The following is a 14055-nucleotide window of genomic DNA, read 5'->3' on the forward strand; positions in this document are numbered from 1 at the left end:
GTCATATAAATTAAATATATGGTGGTATTACTAATCCACATGTAGATTCTTTGCACTTGAAATCATGATATTACTAATCTACATTTCATAACATAGGTTGACGAAAGGGATCTAAGTTGTGAATTATATCTTTAATTAAAAAGAAAAACATGAACATTGGACTAGAATTAGTAAGATTTTTAGATGAACTACTTCCTTTGTTATTTAACCCAATGTTTCCGTCAAGGTGCAACTTCCATCATTCAATGGTTTTCACCACATGCACAGAAAGATGACTCAAAACCTTTGGAGTAAAAACACGAAGTTATGGAGAATAATGACATGGTTCTTAAAAAATAAAAAGACACTGATGAGCATGAATCTACAATAAATGACAATTCTTATAGAATAATATTACAATCTAATGGTATAACTTCTTATTTTCGAGCATCGATCAGCCATGTCGTAAAATACTGAAACAGAGCGAATTTACACTTGAGAGCAAGACTGCTCCCTACAAATCTTCCCCTAATCTACACTGAAAAGCTTCTATCAGCAACCTCAATCTATTGATGCATCCCATGGGAAAGGAGCCATTTCGTTCTTTCGTCTGCCAACTGCAAATCATTGACTTGCACCTACTTACCAATTTATAACTACGATTTAAGAAGATACAACACAAGTGATTTATGGAACCGCAGTCTCGTGTGAAACTCCAACGCCTCATTAACCGAGCACCTTTCGGAGTTCATCAATCAACAGCGCTCTGCTTGATGGCTCGACCTGCATTGGATTCAAACCATTAAATCCAGGTGGTTAAGAAGTGATGTGGAAAGATGCTTAACAAAGAATATAACACGATTGCTTACCTTGCTTAGAAGGGCAGCAAGACCTTGAGGTAGGGCTTGCAAATCAGAAATTGAGTCGCCAATATTTGCCAATTGAAGCAATACCTTCTGGACCCGCAACTCCTTCAGTTTATCCTCATAATTTTTCGGATTTTCCTTCCATCTAAAGAAAATTTCGTCGTCCACCCAAGCATCTTTTTTGCATCCCGGAATTTCCGAACTCAAAAACCAGTTCTTGATCAAATCTGTAGCACATTTATGCGACAGCTGTTCACCAGCAGCATCTCTCACTGTCTTGATGAGTGACTCTTCGGAAATTCTCCGACGCAATCTTTTATAGAAGAAAGCTCGAGAGCTGTTCCAGTCCAAAACTTCTCTGATTACTCCCTTTGCAGCCATCCTGAGAGAAGTATCGTGCAGTTCCGCAAATCTAGTGGCTATCTGAGTGTAGACAGGCCAAAGCTGTTTTTCACGTGATCGTATCTGATGTTGTAGAGGTTCAACCATCTCATGTGCCCCACTGCTCTTGGCTTCCTGAAGTTTTGCCTTCAGTTGGATCAGCTGTTGGTCAAGCCTGCCCATGCTCTCCAGTAGCTCCTTGTTCCTGAACTTGATCTCGATCATTCCCTCTGGCTCAAGCACGTTACCTCTAGCAGTTTGATCAGCATACATTTCAATATGGTCTGGATTTATACGACTATCCACGACCACCCACGCTCCACCGCGTAGCTCACCCATCATGGGGATGAACACAAATATGGGCTGTTTGTAAGTCCTGAGGTTCTCCACAATGGTTGATCCAGCTTGAAGGATCCCTTCGAAAAGGTCCCTCTGCCCACCAGAAAATCCTCTCCAGTTGGCAAGAATGAAAAGTGGGAGCTCTTCTCTGTTGAAATCTAATAACGCTTGGGCTGTCTTACTAGCAGAATCAGGAAACCATACTTGCCCAGCCTGAGGAACAACCCTCTCATGGGAATCAAGCTGGCCTGGATCAGCAGGTATGGTTTGCATCACCGTCTGTGTCTCAACAGCAACTATTCCTACAGGGATTCCTCCAAGCTTCGCCCTTCCAGTAACAACCGTCCTCGCCCAGCCTTCTAGCGTCTCAACAAAGCTGTCTTTGTCAAAAATACCCCCCATCCACTTCCCATTACTATTTAAAGCACCGCTAATAGCAGCACGAGGATCGCATGAATTCTCCGGGCAGTACTCAACAGGCCTTTCTGGAGGATCTAAGGGACTCAAAATGGGGAGTGGCCCACCAGCATGGGCAGGAACATAACTTAACCACTTCAAAATAGCAGATATTCCTTCAAGATCATCAGCAACCGTTAAATGGACAACCCCATTCGTGCCCATAATTTTAGGTCCTCCAAGTTGCATGTGAGAGCTGTATACCTCCCGGCCAAGAAGTTTGTTCAATGCAGAGAAACCGGTTAAAATAATGGGCTGATCAAGCCTCTGTATGCACCGCATCCCAAGCCGGGCAAGATAAGCACCAATCCCTACAGTTCTTCCAGTCACATATGTTAAGGTAAAGGTTTCCCTGTATGCCCTCGAATATGCACCGGCAATTGCCCCACTCCCTGTCAAGCTTTCAACCCCTAAGCCATCATCCTTTCCAACAATGGTATCTATAACCCATCGGGTCTCTCCACTTGCCAGCTTTAATTCATGTGCTATCACAGATGATCCAATCCGAGCATAATCCTCAGAGGTTAAATACACATACTGAAAACCACGCTCAGGACTCGATTCATCAGACCAACCAACTTTAAAGCAGGATTTGACTTCTTCAGCTACCCCAATACGGGCACCTGAGTTTGCTGCCAAGTATATTAAAGGCAGTTTCTTAGCACAAGCAAGTTCAGTTATTGCAAAGAAGAATGCATCCTCTCTTGGACCAAAAGATCCAGCTTTGAAGGTCACGTCATTTGAAACAATCAATATCTTCCTTCCTGAAGGGAACTCGGGGGTAGACATCTCCATAAACCAGGCTACCATGCCAACATCATTGAGCCCAGGTGGACGAACTACTTCAACAAGAGGAGTGCCCCATGTGCCTTGTTGGTCAGAAAACTTGAGCTCAGTGACTCTTAGAATTTTATCTTTCGGTTTTTTACTACCCGGCAACTGGGATGCCCATGACTGTTCCAAGGCCGTCTGAAATGCCTGCAAAATAAAATTTTATCTCCGGTAAGTTTCACCAGCATGGTCAATCATGGAGAAACATAAAATAAGAAAAACCAAATTCGTATTACATATCTCACCAGTGGAAAATCATAGCAGTAAGTGGTGCTGGTTCTCCTGGCCACCAGACGTTTTCGGTCAATAGTTCCCAAAGGCTGATACTGTGCATTTACTGGTAAACCATGCAGGGGGGCCTGTGTAGAGGCTGAATGGTATACCACCCTCTGTTTGCTGGTATCCTCTAGTTCCCGATATACCTGATTATCATGTTCACCAGTTATAAACAAACAAACAAACTATTTCTTTTGAGACAATACTTTCTTTACGACTGACATTTCAAACTGTTTATATAAATAAATAATTTGAGACTACATCTTCTTTGACTGACATTACAAACTATTTATTAACCTGTGTGCAATATGTAGAAAACCAAGGCAGCATATTGTTTATTCAGTCAACCTAGACCACCATATCTCAGCAACAGTTTGTAGACCACCATATATCAGCTCTACCACGATATGTATCAAGTAAACACTGAAGTTTTTTCTCACTTTCCTTTTCAAGAAAAATAAATCTGATTTCCACCTCAGACCAGTCTCTTAGTGATAAATTTCTACCTAATATAGATAATCAAATGATGCCTTCTGTTCTAGAAAATCTATGTTTAATAACCTATGGTATGAATCATTACTACTCGTCCAGCCACCCTAATATGCTCTTGCAAAACGGCCTTCAACAATTACATAGCTGGAAAATGTAACTTGGTGGTAAAGAACTTACATGTACAGTGCAGGTATGACCAGTCACGTTTGTGACGACAACTCTCCAAGAAACATTTGCCTGCCCAGAGGATGCAATCCACAACTTCACTTCCCATTCACAAACACCCAACCTATGCATCTTTACACCAACAGATGCATGGATTTCACGTGCAAGTTCTTCTAAGATCGCCTCCACCACAATTTCTTCTTGTCCAGCATCTAAACCAACTCTCCTGGCAGAACATCTCGAATGTAAGATTCTAAAAAGTTCCCCATCTTATCTCAGGAGAAAAATATTGTATAAGAAGAAGAAAAAAATTTACTTGGAGTAAGGCAGTAGATCATCAATTTGTTGCTCACGTAAGATATAAAGGTACATATGAGTATGGTCAGATTTGACAGTGGCATTGTGTGCATTAAGTTCCAACTCTTCCATTGCTGTCAATAAGGACCTCAAAATGCTCCTTGAAGTAAATGACAATGCCCATTGCTTACTAGCTGCTTCCATGTCTAGCCTTTGAAATCCAGCGAACACATCATTTGAAGTGGGCTGCCTTACAAGTGTTCTGAGGAACATCCTTTTGGTTGGTTGCGGCTTGTCTACAACGCTGTACAAGTGCCATTGACGGTCCCGGGATGGGGTATACTGTACATTCTCATAACCTTGAAGCTTGTCCTGAATCAGAACAAAGGATGAGTAACTTCATAAAAAGAGTATTCCGAAATTCGCACAAGACACTGGAGCTACAACCACAAAACTACTAACCAATTCAAGGTAAATGGATAGAGGAGGCTCCAGATGACGCAATAAAGGTTCTTCCTCGTAATAGAGTTTTTCTGATGACCAGTGGAAGGAATGCCTCATAGGAGCTCGCCCTTCATCTCTTTGTATGATGCAACTAATTACCCTGACACCTGCACTGTGTAGACTGGAGGCTACTCCTTGTTCCTTAAGAATTTTGGCTAACTTCTTAATTCTTTCTTGAGCCTGATCCTCATCACCACTGCCATTTATGAACAATGCTGGTCAGGAAGGTTTCAATGTAGGTTCAAATCCGAAATAGGACCATTGTAATTTGGAATGTATAGAGAGATCCAATTAAAAATCTAGAGTTGGTAAGATTAATCAGAAATAGAATACAGTGCTCTCTTAGGGATCCCACATAATGTTTAAGTTTTTCAATATAGAACTGATCCCGAATCTAGTCACATGTTTAATTCAAAGTTGAAAGCTTTAATGAAAAGAAAAAGGGCAGGTACAATACCTATCCTGAAGTAAACTCATCTGATTGTTGATGCCAACTAAAGCAATATGCATCATATTACCAAAGCCACTTGGTTCACTAGATCCATTTGGAATTGATTCATGAAGTTGATGAGACATTTCCTTCAGTGCAGCATTAATAACTGCTGGCAGAAATTGAAGGGATTTGATAATAACCATGACTCCCCATTTTCTCTCGTTGTATTTCTCAATTAATTTATCAGAAGATTGATCTTCATTCGCAGTTTTTCTCTCTGTATGTTCGTCCAAGAACTCCCAGGAAGCCATAAGACCAGATCTTTGCCACTGCATCCTCACGCTCCCCTTTAAAAGATATGGCTGATAACAAATAAAGCAAAGTTAAACAAGGAAATGACTGAAAGACAAAGTAAGCAGGAACTCAAAGTGTTTGACCAACGGTACCTGGTATAACCGACGCACATAGCTCTCCACAACCCGCCTCTGAAGTGTGTGATCACTGTGATCAAATAGACCTACAAGGGCATCTTCAACTGCCAAAGGAGCGCTCACAAGATCCTCCATTCGTTCATTTATGGCACTTTTCCTCTTAGGAGTATCCATGCTTTCACCATCCTCGGTAAACATCTCTAACTCAGAAAGACTTCTGGCAATGCTGGAACGAAGTTCACTCAACTTGGTTTGCTCCATCAGTTGACTTGCCTTAAGTGCCAACTGCACAAAATTTACTTACTAAGAAAATGCGGCTATTATACAAAAGAAAATAATTATTAAGTTCTTATGCGAGGACAATTTTAATTGATTTATAAAACTTAAAACAGAGGAAGAAAGATCCATTCAATAAAACTAATAGTTCAGCTTGGTTTGATTCACTCAGTAAAATGGGCAAAATAAAAGTAAACAGCCATTGATTACAACTGGATTTTGAATTACTTAAAAACAGAGAAAGAAAAGTGTCCACGTTATGATAATTATTAGTTCAAGCTCAGTTCAATGGCAAACCTCAGAATAGCTTGTATGGTTAAGTTGAGAAAACCGAATTAGCTTTTCCCTGTACGCAGCAGGGTTGGGGTAGACCAGTTGTTCCATGAGTTGTAGTATCAACTTATTTTTATTCTTGACACCCTGCGAAGCACAAGACGCATAGTACATGTATAAAATAATGTCAACAGAAAATTGAACAAGACAAGGAAAGGCAAGCCAACAGAGCATGTAGATTTTAATACCTGGTGAGAAAGCACAATGTCCACAATCTTCAATAGATCTTTTTTATACTGAAGTCGAAGGCGTTCAATTACATCAGCCTGGTGAAACAAAATATCAGTCTATCACGAATGAAGATTATCACAAGCAAAAGAAAAATCACAAGTATACAACATTCAAAATCTTGGAATAGTGTCAAGTTCCTAATTATCAGGGTATACTAAACTGTAAAACTACGAAGTTAAAAAATCAACAAAAGTCAGTCAAAATTCAAACCAGGGTGGCTAAGGGCAAACGTTGTCTTTCATAATGAGAGGCTAACCTGAATGTTGTCACTGAATAATTCTTCAACTGACAGGTACTCTTCAAAAAGGGAATGAATGATAACTCGGGCATGACTTTCTCTTCCACCCTCATAAGACTTCACAAGGCTCATCAAAGGCTCAACAAGCCTTTCTTGGGCTCCTTTCTCTTTATCAGGACAGGAGAATAGATGGGCCTGCAAAGAATATGTAAAAACATAATACAACATTCTTAAGAAGAAAATAGAAAATAGTACTCAAATGGGGAATTTAAAACGTGATACTCACCTCAAGAACAACGCGCAACAACTTAGCAGGGAACTCAACATTCTGAGAACTAGAAATCACCTCAAACTCCTTAAATTTTGATTCCAACTGTAAAATTATACAAGAAAATCACACATGAGCATAAAGACTCATTTGTAGCATAAATGCATGAGAAAACAACCATACTTTTCTTACTTCATTTTTAAGATCTTTGGGTAGGCGGGTTGCTAGAACAGCAAAGCACTCTTGCCATTGAAGGAAAGGGAGTTCAGGATTGTCTAGGCAAGTGAGCAAGTTTTGCACTACCTGAGATAGATGACAAGTCTTAGATAAAACAAGTTAAAGAATAAAAACACAATCTACAGATTCTACACATGATATATTCCCACAATTACAATGCCCAAGAAACTGAAAAAAATATAACGATCTAAAAAAGTGTTCAAAATGTTAATGTATGTTGAATGAGAACTCACTTCATCAATGTTATGCTCATAACCAGCAAGAATCATTCGGGCTGCAGTTATGCTAGCAGCACATCTCTGGTGAACTTTACCAGAAATTGCAGTTGGGGGCCCCAGAACCGGGAAGCTCCCATGGAAAGGTTCTGCCTTTCTTACGGCTGAAGGATCATCTAAATCAAGCCTTGCAATAAGTTCACCAGCCTACACAAAACCAATTTTATATGAAATTCCATCAAGCAGCGATGTATTTACTTCCTACGGGATCATGAAGTACCTGCATTGCTTGACCTTCAGACATTCTAAAGTGGATAGCTCCAGAAGCAGGTGAAAGAAGAGGCATACACATCTTCATAACCTCAACCTCAGCATATGGTGTGTCAGCATCGACATGACTACTATCAGCAACCAAGTACCTCAGCAGCTTGCATGGTGTCTCTGCTATTAACTTTGATGGGTCATGGTCGTTCTGGATTCAACAGAAGTCAACTTGTCAGCTTGCTGAAGGACATTTTGGGGGAAGAAGAAAAAAGAGAAAATGGAGGCACCTGAAGCAAGCAAGTCCTTCCATCAATAAGAAGGCGAGTTCCAGCTGCTTCTTCCTCTGCATATATAATGTGACTGTTTCCGTCCAACTGTAACGAAATTGAAGTTATTAGTCACAAACTGTAACTGATCGCTGGGTATAGTTATATCCCTAGATAAAGTGACAGTTCTATAGACGTCAATTTGTTACTTTTCATTATATTTGGAGTTGCCTAGATTTGATGAACTTCTCCTTTACTTGTACTACTTTTATTAATTAGCCTGCATTTCTTATCAAAATAATATATAATTGCATTCACACGCCCACACACGTGTATAATACAAACCAAGGAGTAGCAGAAACAAACAACTGGAACTACACAGTACGTAGAAATTCTGATGCAAAAGTACAGCCAGTTATTAGGATATACTAGCAGGCAGACACTTGATATGATTTACATATCTAGTGCATTTGTACTGTGCTTGTAAGACATGCGCCTTTTAATCAATAATCCAAGATTAAATGGGTAATAACTAATGAGAAAAAGCAAAAGCAAAATCATATGTGAAGCTACAATAATGAAAACAGTAAAGAGAATATTTATACTTGCCTGCATCAACAAACCCCCATCACGTAAAGTGTGTATCTCTGCTTCAATCTCTGATTCATTCATCCTCAATCTGTAGCTTCCAGGACCCCCTCTCACCATGTCAATCTATAAATAGGTTTCATGATATTGATTATATATAACTATTGATTTTTCCAACGAAAAATCTCCAAAAATGCGTAAAACATTAAAAGAAGTCCCTTGGAATGAAGCAATGTCAATTGAAAACATACCGTGTATTTGCTCCCTTCAATGTTCAACGATACTTGTGCATGGACAAGTGATATATGCTGCAATCAAAATTTCCAAAAATTAATTGAAAAGGACATACAAAACACATTTCTTTGAAATATATTATTTTAGTACCACACCTTGGGTGGAATTTGCCCTTTCTCAAGATAACCGACATAATCTGAAACCATTGCTGCACTACTGGTAGACGCTTTCTGAATAGGCCATAATAGGAAACATAAGCGATGCATTTTACAAGTAAAATATACAAAAATCAACGATTAAGGAAGATGGTTGCACTTACAAACAGAGTCCCTCCAACTACAGAAAGATACCAAGGAGGCCTTTCTGCTCTAACTCGCATGGCGATTCTACTATCCAACCAACCCGTGTGGATTTTATTCTCTCTGTAGTCTGAGGCCTACAGGACATGTGATGTAGAGTTACTTGAAAAATCATCGAAATTCAATGCTCTTTATATTAATTTTTAAAAGGATGGTAAAGAATTTAATAGATTTTGGGAAGATTACATGTAGAAGATCTATTGAATAATCAACATTTGTACGAATTTCTCCTCGAATTTGAATTTCCTTCAGCCCAAGAACCATATTTGCAATAGCTAGAGCTCGAGACTCCCCAAATGCAAAAACATGTCCTGGAAAAGGAGATTTTTTTGTCTTTTAATACGTTAGCAGCAAAAACTGAACTGTTTCCAAAAACAACAGCCAAAGAAGGTTCATACTTACCAAACTGAGAGTCCGAGAATTCATGAATGCCCCCTCCAGACTGCAAACCACAACATCAATCAGAATTTATCTGAGAGCTATATTGTTCCTTTTCTTTTATGGAGGAATTTGTCAAGATATTTACCTTAACAGAAAAGTATGCCCAAACATTTGGCTTGCTTTTAAAACTCAACTCCTGCATATTGTGTGACATATTCAATATGAGGTCATGTAAGCATTAGGAGAAAGAAAGTTCGAGTAAGACTTCGGAATGATGATAACTAACCTGTACTTTCCCACTGGTAGGCTTAAAGCCATCATCTGGATCCTCACTTGTTACACGCACAGCAACACAATGACCCTTTGGCCTTGTAGATTCTGCCTTGTCAAAATCGAATGGGGCAGCACTAGCTGAAGTTTTTCTCCAAGCATCATATCCACCACCATGTTCCATTCCATAAAATCGCCTTATTTCTGATCGAATGAATCACATGAACAGCGAGTGTGAACAAATTAAAAATGATACGGAAATCAATATCTTTGAAGAAATCCAGCAATTATGATTATACCAGGGATTTGCCAGAGAGGTATGCCCATCCCAACTACAACTTGGGCTGCTGGGAGATTTATTTCAGCTATCCACTCAGTGACTGGGTGCTCCACCTACAAGGATTCAATTAAATAAAAAAATTTAGTTTCACTAGTAAAATTATATGTCTTGAAAGGCAGATGCAAATCCATAAGCTAAGAAGCTATATGGAATTCTAATGACCATAGAGATCATATGATATTAATGTTTCTGTAAGATGTTGCACTAAGATTGAATGGCTTGTTTGGCACATAACAAACATACTTTTGTTTTAATAATTCACTTTAAGCATACTCATTTCCTTCGTCCGTGTATTATTTGGTGCAACAATGCTACCAACAAAACAAAACTAAAGAAAACAACACAAAACGAGTTCATAGGCTACAATAAGACTACATGAACCGAAATAACAAACCTGTAATCGAGGGTTCAGCTCTAAGAAATAGTACTCGCCAGTTTCCATACTGTAGAGATACTCAACAGTAGCTGCTCCAACGTAATTAACAGATTTAGCCAACCTTCGAGCTGATTGCTCCAACTTTTTTACTGTCTCTATAGGAGCTACAGTAATTGGACCCTCCTCAATAATCTGTAAAACATATAAAAACAAGTTAAGCTTTGATGGGGAAACATCTCCAGTAGATGATATTGTGCACTAACAAGTACTGGAGAAATTCTAAGAAAGAAGAGTACCCATTTCTCTAGAAGACCAAGCTAGTGAATACAGAAACACTGCCTTTAGTATGCCATAAAACTATTACCTTCTGGTGCCGCCTTTGAACACTGCAGTCACGGCTATGAAAAGCTGCAACATTTCCATGCTGATCACACAGTAACTGTACCTCTAAATGTCGGCTCTGATAAGAAAGAAGAAAATATTAAATTGGAAAAATTGGCAATGTCTGGTCTGATGTTTAGCAATTATGATCATCTAGATCAAAACGGAATAGATTATCTGACCTGGGATGCGACTTTCATTATAAAAATTGGAGATCCTGGAACTTCACCCTGAACTTGCTTGAACAATGCCCTTACCTCATCATCATTATGGACCTAGAAAAGTAAATAATTCAACGTAGCTCAGCTGACTATTCACAGGCATATTGCCCATATATATCAAAAACTAGATTGCAATTTTAGTCAAGTGTAACATTTTCATGTATGACACAAACCTTTCTTATGCCTTTACCACCTCCACCCCATGAAGCCTTAATCATTGCTGGGTAACCTACAACTTGACAACTTGCAACTGCTTCCTCTGTTGTATAAACACACGCTTCCCTATATACTTCATCCGGGATTGTAACCAAGCAGCTTTCTGAAGGAATTTTCACCTGGAGAATCAACACTAACAATATCAACTTGCATTACCCAGCAAAGCAACCAAAAGAAAATAGGACATAATTTTCAGGATTCATACATGTGATCCACTCCATGGAAGAGTAGGTACGTTGGCAGCCTGAGCAATTAATGATGAACCGATTTTATCTCCTAATGCTGCCATAGATATAGATGGTGGCCCAAGAAATACAATTCCCTTTGCATCCAATGCATCTGGAAGCTCAGGATTCTCTGAGGCATGGCCCCAACCAGGCCAAACTGCATCAACATGTGTTATCTCTGCCATCTAGGTAGTAAAGAACAAAAAATTCAGGTGAAATGCTACCAAGAACTACAGGAAGTCATGAAATGCTTAAGAACTGCAGGTAGCGTAATGCCCCATGCCATAGCTACTTTTTTTTAGCTATGGTGTTTTGAAGAAAATGTAGAAATACTCTAAATGGAGTGTCAGTGAGTGAGTGAAACAAAGTTTACCGAGCGAGTGGAACGGGTTTTTTCTGTTGACAGTTAACAACATGAAATGCAGCTCAATATTATCGAAACACACCTCCCATACAACAACAACAACAACAACAACAAAGCCTTATCCCACTAAGTGGGGAAACACACGTCCCATAATCACTAATAAATCTTCTATGACTAATGAGAAAAATAACAATCTCCAGCCTCTTCATTTGCATGTTCATAATTTTGATTTAGGTATCCACTTCTTTGATTTTCTTCTTATTTATATCAAATTTCATTTCATACAGTCAAACAAATGGTAAAAAAACCACACCACTCAAAACTTCTTTCGGCTACAAGGTACCTCAGGAACTCAGTTGGATATCTTCCTTGTTGTCAAATACTTTGATACTGATAAAAAAATGGAAAAGATTAAGGTATTTGAGGTTAAGAGCTTAGGATACACACCTCTACAATGAGTTGCACATTGGCATAGTTATTATTGTTAGTTCCACCAGGAACCTCCACAAACTGATCGGCAATTCTGATGTGTTCTGCATTGATTCGCATGTCCTCTGGTGTGGCCATTGCCACCAATAAAACAGCCTTCTCTGTACCAAATGTTTCATAAGACCATGTCCTCACACTACGAATAAACTTGACAGCTGCCATTCCGTTGTTTGCAATTAAAATGCTATGAATTGGCTTCTTCCCACCAAGGGCATAGCAGAATTCATCAACTTTAGATGCTGTAGCAGGATGCCTGAGTACACCATTTGCGTACCCATTTCCACGATGGAAACTGGGCACTGTCACCAATCTCCTCTGGGCTTCTGACATGCTGCTGATCAACAAATTATGCCATCAACATGGTAAGTGACATTTTAAGGAAAAGTTTAGTGCAACTAATTCACTATAGCTTTCAAATAAGCTGCCAACATAATATAATGATTATAGTATTTCCGAATGGGGCCTTTCCTCATTGCCTCTTCTCATGGTCGTTAAGAAATGAAATTCATGATCCAAGCGCAACATATTTGCAATTATGAACATCTACCGGGTTATACTAAGGCTGCGTTTCGTTGCATGAAATAGGAGGTGATGCTTTTCGAATATATCCAATTCCATGTCATCATGAACTCTTATTTTGAATATAATTTTTGTTCTAAATGTATAATTAAATTTCAATGTTACACTAATTGATGCTTTTCAATTCCATTTCAAGACAACTGAACAGCCTAAGTTTATAGTCTCAGGTTTCCAAAAAGGAAACAAAGAAAAAAAAGAATGCACCTTTGTGAAACCATAAACTCCAGAAAACTGCAAATTAGAGTCCCAAATCCACACAAAACACAGCCTTACTCAAAAAAATAAAAGCTACCCGAAAAAAATATAGTCTTTCGAAATTCCAAAACTAATTCCAACTCCAATCAAACTACTTCCAACAACCAATATCCAAATCAAACAAAACCCACCTCACCAAAATGCAATTGATAACAGAAGCACCAACAAGCCAATAACTTAAAAGGGTTTAAAGCAAATGGGTCACAAACCTCAAAAGTGAAAAGAAACACGAGCTGGAATCTTGATCGAGGTGCTCAAATTGCTATCTGGGCACCAAGCATTACGTACGACTCAAGAGGCAGAGGAGGGAGAGAAAACACAGAGAACCCAGAAATGCGTAGTTTGAAGGTTGGGAGTGTGATCATTGGGGAGTATTTAAGTTCTGAAGGATTTGGAGAGAGAGGTAGGTGTGGGTTTGGGTTTGGAGGAGAGTTGTGGCTGCATCTGCATGCGAAAAAGTTAACGGCTTTAATCAGAGTTGTACGTGGCAGCTGCCAATTCCGCACCTTCCTTCGTCCCCAGCAACTCCCAACTACCCCATTTCTCTCTCTTCTTTCTCTCTCTACCCATTTCTAATTAAGATCAAGGTGGGCTCTCTCTCTCTCTCTCTCTCTCTCTCTCTCTCTCTCTCTCTCTAACCAGTCAAGTGATTTTCCCTCTCTCTGTTTTTCTTGTGTGAATTTTTTGGGCTTAAACAAATTTTCACATGTGGATTTTGATGGGATCTTGTAAATACGGAAGCAGGACATTCCATCAGGAATGATGAATGAATGAATTAAATTTTGGAGCCGGTGGCGTGTCTTGACTGTGAGTTGGGTGGTGCAGTCGACCAACCCTTCACCCTACGTCCCTACCCTTTTTTTTAGATGAACCAGTCGGTCTATGCATTAATGCAAATTGTCCAAATGTTTGTCATGATTTCTAATTTTAAAAAAATAAAATATATATTTGTGTGTGTGTGAAAAAATGTAAGTCTGTTGTAAACTTTCATATTTTA

The 14055-nt window shown here is 39.2% G+C and overlaps 1 protein-coding gene across 2 annotated transcripts; it reads right to left on the reverse strand.

The window, feature by feature from the left end:
* Nucleotides 1–333: 333 nt before the first annotated feature.
* On the reverse strand, nucleotides 334–13699 carry LOC137717363 (acetyl-CoA carboxylase 1-like). 2 transcript variants are annotated; one of them, XM_068456712.1, is made up of 32 exons: nucleotides 13268–13699; nucleotides 12183–12555; nucleotides 11350–11556; nucleotides 11102–11263; nucleotides 10890–10982; nucleotides 10691–10786; nucleotides 10345–10518; nucleotides 9910–10003; nucleotides 9627–9814; nucleotides 9486–9536; nucleotides 9362–9401; nucleotides 9146–9270; nucleotides 8920–9036; nucleotides 8756–8830; nucleotides 8618–8674; nucleotides 8388–8492; nucleotides 7800–7886; nucleotides 7529–7720; nucleotides 7267–7455; nucleotides 6989–7099; nucleotides 6815–6901; nucleotides 6547–6723; nucleotides 6248–6325; nucleotides 6024–6146; nucleotides 5466–5735; nucleotides 5044–5381; nucleotides 4545–4782; nucleotides 4102–4454; nucleotides 3798–4011; nucleotides 3098–3274; nucleotides 849–2999; nucleotides 334–762 (listed from the first exon to the last, which is right to left on the reverse strand). In XM_068456712.1, the coding sequence occupies exons 2-32, from the start codon at nucleotides 12552–12554 to the stop codon at nucleotides 706–708; spliced, it is 6798 nt and encodes a 2265-aa protein (XP_068312813.1). In that variant the 5' UTR covers nucleotide 12555; nucleotides 13268–13699; the 3' UTR covers nucleotides 334–705. The 2 variants fall into 2 exon arrangements, with proteins under 2 accessions (XP_068312813.1, XP_068312814.1); XM_068456713.1 differs by having other exon boundaries at nucleotides 12183–12558.
* Between the last annotated feature and the right edge of the window lie 356 nt (nucleotides 13700–14055).

This window comes from Pyrus communis, chromosome 15 (genome assembly GCF_963583255.1).
Source record: "Pyrus communis chromosome 15, drPyrComm1.1, whole genome shotgun sequence".
NCBI lineage: Eukaryota > Viridiplantae > Streptophyta > Magnoliopsida > Rosales > Rosaceae > Pyrus > Pyrus communis.